This window comes from Populus euphratica, unplaced genomic scaffold, assembly GCF_000495115.2.
Source record: "Populus euphratica unplaced genomic scaffold, PopEup_1.0 scaffold131.1, whole genome shotgun sequence".
Lineage (NCBI taxonomy): Eukaryota > Viridiplantae > Streptophyta > Magnoliopsida > Malpighiales > Salicaceae > Populus > Populus euphratica.
Genome location: NW_011500004.1, coordinates 282,960 through 290,938, shown reverse-complemented (window position 1 = coordinate 290,938; position 7,979 = coordinate 282,960). Strand labels below are relative to the sequence as shown.

Sequence of the window (7,979 nt, the reverse complement as noted above, 5' to 3'; positions counted from 1 at the left end):
TATTACTAACAATATTTTTTATTTATTTATATAATTAGTTATTGATTTATTTAGTTACATATTTGATATAATTTTTTATATTAAAAAACATTTTGAAGTAGCCTATATATCCAATATTTAAAAATAAAAAACAAAAACAAAAACAGCCGCAATGCACAGGTTAAATGGCTAGTAAATTATAAAACGTGGATTATCAAAAATAAGCAAAAGCAAAAGAAAACGGAAGAAATCAAACAAACACAATAGACCAGAGAGAAATGCCGAGAATGAACTTCCAACTTAAGAGACATTTATCATTGATACCTTCTTACATGAAAGCACAGTTTATTTGCACTTGGAATCACCACTACATACTTTAGCATCTACCTGTATCTATTGAAAAGAAATAAAAAACAAAATTTGACGTAGCTGTAGAAATACGTATGCTTCAGATATAAATACATCAGTAATGAAAGAAAACTTTCTTCCAACTACCTAGTTTAGGAGGATCCTACATGCTGTGTGTGATTATTATACAGGAGATCCGCGATATCGACAGTTCTATCTACTTACCACCCATAGATCGGGTTTTCTACTTGTGGAGGCAAGAGATGGAGGTCTTTACAATGCTGCTTGTCATAGTCCCGTGTCCCGGGTATGGCTCCAGTACAGAGTCTAAGAAGCTCATTCCCTGTGAAGCAGTAGTGGGCAAACGCCAACCCTCCATCAACCATCTCTGACATATTAGGCGTTGAAACTGCTTTTGTGATGCTCCTTCCATTAGTTTTGCTCAGTTTTACATCATCTTTTTCAGGATCCAAGACTCTATCAAGCTCCGAATACTGCATAAATCTCTGGGTGGCTGCCTCCCACGAGAGGTTGTAAATTTGCTCTGAAGTAAGAGGATGAGGTTCATTTGCTAATGCTTCCTTAACTCTTGCAACAAAGTCCTCAGATGTCTTGTAAGTCAAACAGTTGGGAAATGACCTGAAGTACTCATTTGATGGGTGGTCCGCACATACAACAAATTTTCCCATTGCTAGTGCCTCAGCAGTGGCCGTGCAGAGCACATCACTGAGACTAGGATTTATGAAAACTTTGTACCTTCAAGCAGAGAAGAAAATGTTAAAAGCCTACAGATAGTGAAAACACAGCCACAATGATTTACTAAAACCTAAGTGTCTTCAAGAACTGACAAAAATCTTTCAAAAAGAAACAACACAGACATGCTTCATTCACTGGTGCCCTTTTACCGCCAATCACACAGCTGGATAGTTTTCAGTAGGCTAGCTCAGAAAAAAAAAAAAGAAGAAGAAGAAGCTCTACCCGATCATTAGGATTTAGTCTCTTTTTTTCGAAGTTATAGTTCTTGAGTTATTATTAAATTTCTTCTGATTTACAACTCGGTCATATGGTAAAAAAACCAAAAGGCAGTTTCAATCATATGGTAAAAAAACCAAAAGACAGTTTCTATAAAATCCTTACCCGTGAAGAGAATCATCCGCATGGTCTCTTCCTTTCAGAAAGTTGAGATTCAAATCCAATCTTTTAGCTGTAGTCTGAACTTCATTTGCATCTTCTCCATTTCCAAAAACATCTAAATTGAAGCCATCAAGATCATTCTTGTGCTTTGCCAACAAATCTATCAACTCCTTGTATCCCTTGGCCCATACCATCTTGCCTAAGAAATATGCTCCTTTTGAGAAAGCTTGCTGCCCAAGTTCCCTTTCAGCTGCAACTTTTTCCCCAATTTTCAAAAACTTTGGATTCACACCATGAACATTGCAAATGACAGACTTCGGTAAATCCTGGGTGGCAGCAGAAAGGCGAAGGACCTGAAAAGTGAACACAAAATGATTTAATCCAGATAATAGGATGAACATTTCAAAAACCAGCTATTTATATGGTTGACACTGCTATAGCAACAAAGTTTAGGTGAAGCCACCTTTAGCATCCAACGATCAGTTTATCCAAGAAATTAGTCAATTTACCTTGTGGCAGTATGCTCGGGTAACCAAGTTGTTTATGTGTTTGACGAAGAATGCTTGGAGAGCCCCATTCTTCTCCCTCTTGATATATTCTAGATAATTTGTGTGGACAACACCAACAACATGATTGAACTTCGTTGTCCAACGCTTTCCATGGTGATACCAATTCAGGTGTTCTGGCTCTTCCAGGATGGCAATGTCAGCATCTTTTGATGGAATAAACTGGGAAGTATCTCCAGCAGGTATTATGCTTCTCCTTTCTTTTGCAAACTAGAGAACAATAAGAAAAAATTATCACTTATCCTTTTACACTTCAATACTATCAACAAGATGGTGCATATTTTGATTATCAGTCAGCTACCTTTCCGGGATAAAACGAGATCTTAAAATCAGCTTTAAAGCCAATCCTTTCCTCAAGCCAGTTTCGTATATAATTCTCCTGCTCTTCTGGTGAAGTAAAAGTGAGATTGTTAGGATAAACTAGCTCTTGATCTGACTTACAAAGCCATGGAACCAGCAGGGTAACATTTTGCTTTTCAGACTTTGCTAAATATGCTGCTCGAAAAAGTGGATTAACAGCTGTTCCAGTCATCCATGGAAGACTAGCAGTTGTGACAATTGCAACATGCCTCTTCTTATCAGATGGGTGATGCTTTGATAAGTCACTCCAAAAGCCTCCATCATAACAATGCCCTGTACTTTGAAGAACACTGGCTATTCTTAAATCCAGTTCATCATTTGCATTTTCGTCAAGGAGGGTCGATTCTCCTGAAGACAGCGAGGGTAATAAAAGTTGGTTCTTGCGACTACTACACAAGCTCTCCACTATCTTGTCACAAACATCTGAATCATAATGAAAACATCACAAAACTCAAAAACTGCATAAAGGTCAACCAACATAAAATAAGCATGTTTGGTGGAAAGACAAAAGGCATTAGTCACATAAACAAATATTTGAAAGACGTGATATTATATTAGTTTCCTGATAACAGTAGTTTTTGACAACAGTCACCATTGACAAATGGATTTACATGCTTTTCTTCAAGAGATGCAAATGGATGGTGTATCCTTCCACATCCAGTACTATCAGCAGTGAATATCAACATACTAGAGAAAATCACAGGAGGGTATGAGGCAGGGGTTCAATTTGCTCATAGCTGTGAAACATCCAATCACATGTATGAACATCACAACCTCAGCCTGGTGTGTTATAAAGAAAAAACCTCAGAATGAACACAATCCACTCCATCCATTCACTATCCTCCCCCCAAACATTCTACCCTCCACAAAAAGATAGATTCTGAACCTATTACTAGAATATTTCTCACAAGACAACATTCTGAACTTTTTAAGCATCAAGAATTACAACTTAGCATCCATGGTGGAACCAAATCATAGTCATCATACTTAAATTGTATCCAAAACAACCTCCAGTTCTATCCAACAAAGTCAACAGTGCCATTGGAATAAAAAATCTTAATCTGATGAGGATTATTCAAGTAACAGCCTCCCTTCGTATTTCATTGCCATCTGGAAAATTGCAACTGGTTCATAAATTTTCCACACATAAGAGCATGAAATAAATGTAGGCCATGCCTTCTACAAAATAAAAAGATCTCCAGGTGCACAAAAGATCGACATTCAAGAATAGTCCAGCTAATGAAGCAGTATTGACAAAAATATTACATTCACAAGAGAGCATGCATGCATATAATGATGCCTTTGCACCCAGAGCTTAAGTTTAGAAAATTATAAAACTCAAGTTGCTTGCCTTTTCTGACACCAAGTTGGTCCAAGAATGGCTCAGATCGTCTGACCAAATATGCCAAAAGTTCAGGGACATCCAGTGGTGGTACTTCCTGCATCAGGCATGCACAAGCAAACATTTGGCATATTTATTATTCAAGAAAAGATCTTAAAAAATAGTAATGATAACAATAAATAATTCTATTTATGTTTTCCTCCATGAACGGTCAGAAAGCCAGCCAGCTTGAGTACACTGTAAATAATGGAGTCCTAGGTTAAGAAGTGGCCAAGCTTAGTAAGGTTCCAGCTTTCCAAACAGGCTCAAAGTTCAGCCTGGGCAGTCTATGATCTTCAGTAAAAAAAAAAAAGAGGGGGCAATTTGATCAAGAGAATTAATGTGCTCTTACAATTTCAAATCAAGAAGACACCATGCGCAGCAACCCTTTGGTGCCCTTTTTTATCTATTTGCTTTTATTTATCAGGAAAAAATAAAAGTGGAAGACTAAGTGTAGTATACCCTCCAGCTATAGCACAGAAACTTCAAAATTGTTCACTAAGGCAAGGACAATCAACCTGCAATATTTTTATATTTACAACCATTAAATGACATATAAAGAAAGACTGAATTTCAAAAGTTGTAAATATATCATATAGATAATCAGCATAGATACTAAGTTCATTCCTCCTGTGTGGAGTGAGGACATCAGAGCCACAACTAAAGCTGTCCTTTTCTCTCTGTTTTTTCCCCTTAGATAGATAATTTGATTCTGAACAATCCCAAGTAATTGACCACAGGTTTAAGCGGTCTCAACACCCAATGTCATCAATTGCTTCCAAGTCTACGGTCACAAAATTTGGAAGGGACACTAATTTTTAGATGATATTGGACTTGCACAATTCATTGTGACTTGAGCTTTAGTCTAATGGATGCAAAACTAAAATTGAGTCTCTCTGTCTGGAGTTAGGGGAGATTTTGGTGACAGAATGCAAAAGTATATACAGGTAAACATCTAACCTTTGACTCCTGAGGCTCCTTGTGGATTGCTTTCTGCAAAAAAGTAGACAGAATGAGACTCCTTACATCGTTAAAAGAATGAATGCAGATAATGATCATCTAATGAATATTAATGAATGCAAAATATGCACTGATGATTTCAAAACGTTATATCGTGCAGTCAGTGTAAGACTCTACTAAGCTTAAGTATCAAACATCAAACCAGGGGAGAATATTTTGGTGTGTGTATGCAATCAAAGGTGAATCTAATTCATTCTGTGGAAGAATGTCTCTATGAGGATCAACACATTTCCTTCAGATTTGAAAGCAAGTCCTGCATCTATGTCACCCAGACCCAGACTACCGTATTCATGTCAGACATCTTTACATGAACTCGTAAATGAGAGAAAATCTCATAACAATTAACAAATCTGAAACTTGAACAAGCACAACAAACCAGACCGTGGTGCACATGTTGACATAGCTCTTCATAGACGAACTCACAGCAGCCAAATGGTGAACTTAAAAATTTACACAATGAAAATAGGGTCCTATAGCTAATTATAACCTTACTAATGTCTAAATGCTATTAGGGACACCAAAGCATCAGCCTTTTTCTCATTACTTAAACACCAACTTCATCATTCCCAGCATATTTCAGCTTACACAAGACCATTACAGTCCCCCTCGACTGCTTCAAATACTTTAGCAAAAGTTTCTCCTTAAGCTAGTGTTTCAGATATGACCTTCCAATTTGTTAGTTAACCATCTTAAATATAAAAATTGGCAACCAATAAACATTTGAGTAGTACTGCATAAAGTCATCTAGCTTCGTCCAACTAATAAATAAAGAGACCAATAAAACCGATCAACTAAAAAAGACAACTCCAAACAAAATCCCCAAATTCCCAAGTGTCATATAAGCAATAAAACTCAAAATACTATAAAAACGAAATTGCTCATATTCTCATCTAAAAAACTGCTAATAAACGAAGCCACCAATAAAAACAAAATAATAGTAATAACAGAATAACATACCAAGCTAGACTTCAGTTTCTCCACAAACTCGCTATTCTTAAACCCACCAAATATCTCACCGAACTCACTTTTCTTCTCAAATTCCCTCAGCCTCCTTTTCAAAACCCGTATTGGCTTCCATTCCCCAAATTGCTCTCCTCCTCCCTCCTTCCCTTCCCCCCAGAACTCCCTAAACCCCAATCTCCTCCTCCTATCAAGACCCACAACCCCTCTTCTCTCCTCTCCTTTCTCCTCCCCCGCCACAATAGCATTCTTTATCGCTGACAAATCAATCCCTAACTTCGCTCTCGGCCCCCACTTCTCTAAAACCTTCTTACTTATCTCCGGAGCCGAATAAACTCTCCGAATTTCGGAAAATTTTGGCCGCAGCTTCTTCACAAAATCAACTTCTGTAGGTGAAGTAGAGGATTTGAGCGGTGAAGGTACAGAGAAGGATGCAATTGAAGCTGAATTAAAGAAATTTTCGATTTCGCGATCGAATGAGTTGGCTAAATTTTTGAATGAGTTGGCTCGTGCTCTCATGAGTTGGAGATCGGCGTCGGCTGAGTCACGGACTTCTTTCCATCCTCGTGAAATTAAAGAGAAAGGCGTGTTGTTTCTGTTGGTTCTCGTTGATGTTGAAGTGGTTTCCATGCTTAAATTTGTATAATATGGGTTTCTTAATATGTGAAATTTTGGCAGTTAGAGAGAGTTCTTTCGTGGAAGAGAAACAGTGCAGATAGGCAAAGGTGCAGAGAAATGAGGAAGGAGAGGTTTCTTTATTATTATTGGGTTTCTTTATTATTATTATTATTTTATTGTTATTATTATTGTAATTAATAATTGTTTTAACGGTTGAGAGTTGGGGGGCGTGTTTTTAATCTGGTGAAACTACATATCAGTACCCCAATTATATATACTATTTCATTTGGACTCTTGAGTTTGGTTCCTTAGGAGAGACAGATTAGGGAAATTAATGAGAAGGGATGGATAAGATTATTTTCTTGTTTGGCATACGGTGGTGGCTAGATGCCTATTATGTAATGAAATGATTCTTATTTTTTAATATTATTATTTTATTTTTATTTATTTATTTTTATTTTAAATAGGATGTAAATTTATTTTTGTTTGTTTGTTGTCACTCTTCTCCGTCCTCTTATTTTATTTATTTTTCTTCCATAAAAAACAATTTTTTTCAAATAAGGAAATATTATCTTATATAACACACCCGATCAAAAATATTACTTAATTGAGTGTTTTTTTATATTTATTTAGAGGGCAGAAATTGTTTGATTTTGGAAGATGTATACTCAATTGAATACATCAATGTAATTGGGATACTGAATTGTAATTCTCCTTTATATTTCTATAAGGTTCTGGAGTGAAGCACGTGTACGATTGAAGAGGTAGGGGGATTTTGGCGGGTGATGACATGGACAAGTCACGTGGGTAGAGGAGGTGGCACGGAAAGATTGGGTGGGGTAGATTCTCTCGCGAATGATCTTGTTAGCTCATACGAATATATGAAAGTATATGCTGCGTTGCAGTGATGTTGAGTTGTGTACGTGTGTGAGGTTGCACGGAGGTTGATGTGTGCACCCTTCAAATTAGCATATAAATCATTCACGTATTTTTTTTGAATTATATATATACGGAGAATTAATTTTAAAAAACAACAGAAATATTTAAGAATAAGAAAAAATTATTGGAAACATTTTTATAATAAATTGAATTCTTTAGAAACTTCAATAGTTTTGTGTTCTAATTGCAGTTTTAAATTTTTTATTTTAAATTAATTTTTTATTTTTAAATTATTTTAATACGATAACATTTAAAGAATAAATTTTAAATTTTTATTTTTAAATTATTTTAATATGATAACATTTAAAGAATAAATTTTAAAAAATATAATTCCCACTAAAATATATAATAATTTTAAGTTCAAAACCCAAACACAACACACGTGTGTTTATCCACAAACACACAAAACAAATGTTAGAACAACTAACACTTTTTTTAAGGATATCTAATAACTAACTTAAAGAAAGGTTTTCGATGCTTAATAAAATTAACATTCTCAAAATAAATTTATAGATCATATTTTTGTCTTGTAAAACATGGTTTTAAGGTAGCTTAATCAAATGTTTTATATAATTAGAAAATATTATTATTATTATTATTATTATTATTATGAAAAAGTCGCCACATGGCCCACTTGCGCATACAAAGAAGCAGGGCAACTTAATTTTCTCACG

At 35.5% G+C, this 7,979-nt stretch overlaps 1 protein-coding gene across 1 annotated transcript; it reads right to left on the bottom strand.

Moving 5' to 3' along the window:
• Nucleotides 1-258: 258 nt before the first annotated feature.
• On the bottom strand, nt 259-6,518 carry LOC105141035 (digalactosyldiacylglycerol synthase 1, chloroplastic-like). Its single transcript, XM_011048115.1, has 7 exons — nt 5,746-6,518; nt 4,729-4,761; nt 3,739-3,826; nt 2,329-2,810; nt 1,971-2,237; nt 1,465-1,814; nt 259-1,083 (listed from the first exon to the last, which is right to left on the bottom strand). Exons 1-7 carry the CDS (start codon nt 6,376-6,378, stop codon nt 549-551), a joined length of 2,388 nt encoding a protein of 795 aa, XP_011046417.1. The 5' UTR covers nt 6,379-6,518; the 3' UTR covers nt 259-548.
• Nucleotides 6,519-7,979: the final 1,461 nt, after the last annotated feature.

What these genes read in the sequence shown, in the direction of transcription:
- LOC105141035 (XM_011048115.1), bottom strand. Translation starts at nt 6,378, where the DNA reads ATGGAAACCACTTCAACATCAACGAGAACCAACAGAAACAACACGCCT. An exon ending in CCAACTTGGTGTCAGAAAAG is followed by an intron (nt 2,811 to 3,738) that starts GCAAGCAACTTG and finishes ATTATGATTCAG; the next exon opens with ATGTTTGTGACAAGATAGTG. An exon ending in CCCGAGCATACTGCCACAAG is followed by an intron (nt 1,815 to 1,970) that starts GTAAATTGACTA and finishes TTCACTTTTCAG; the next exon opens with GTCCTTCGCCTTTCTGCTGC.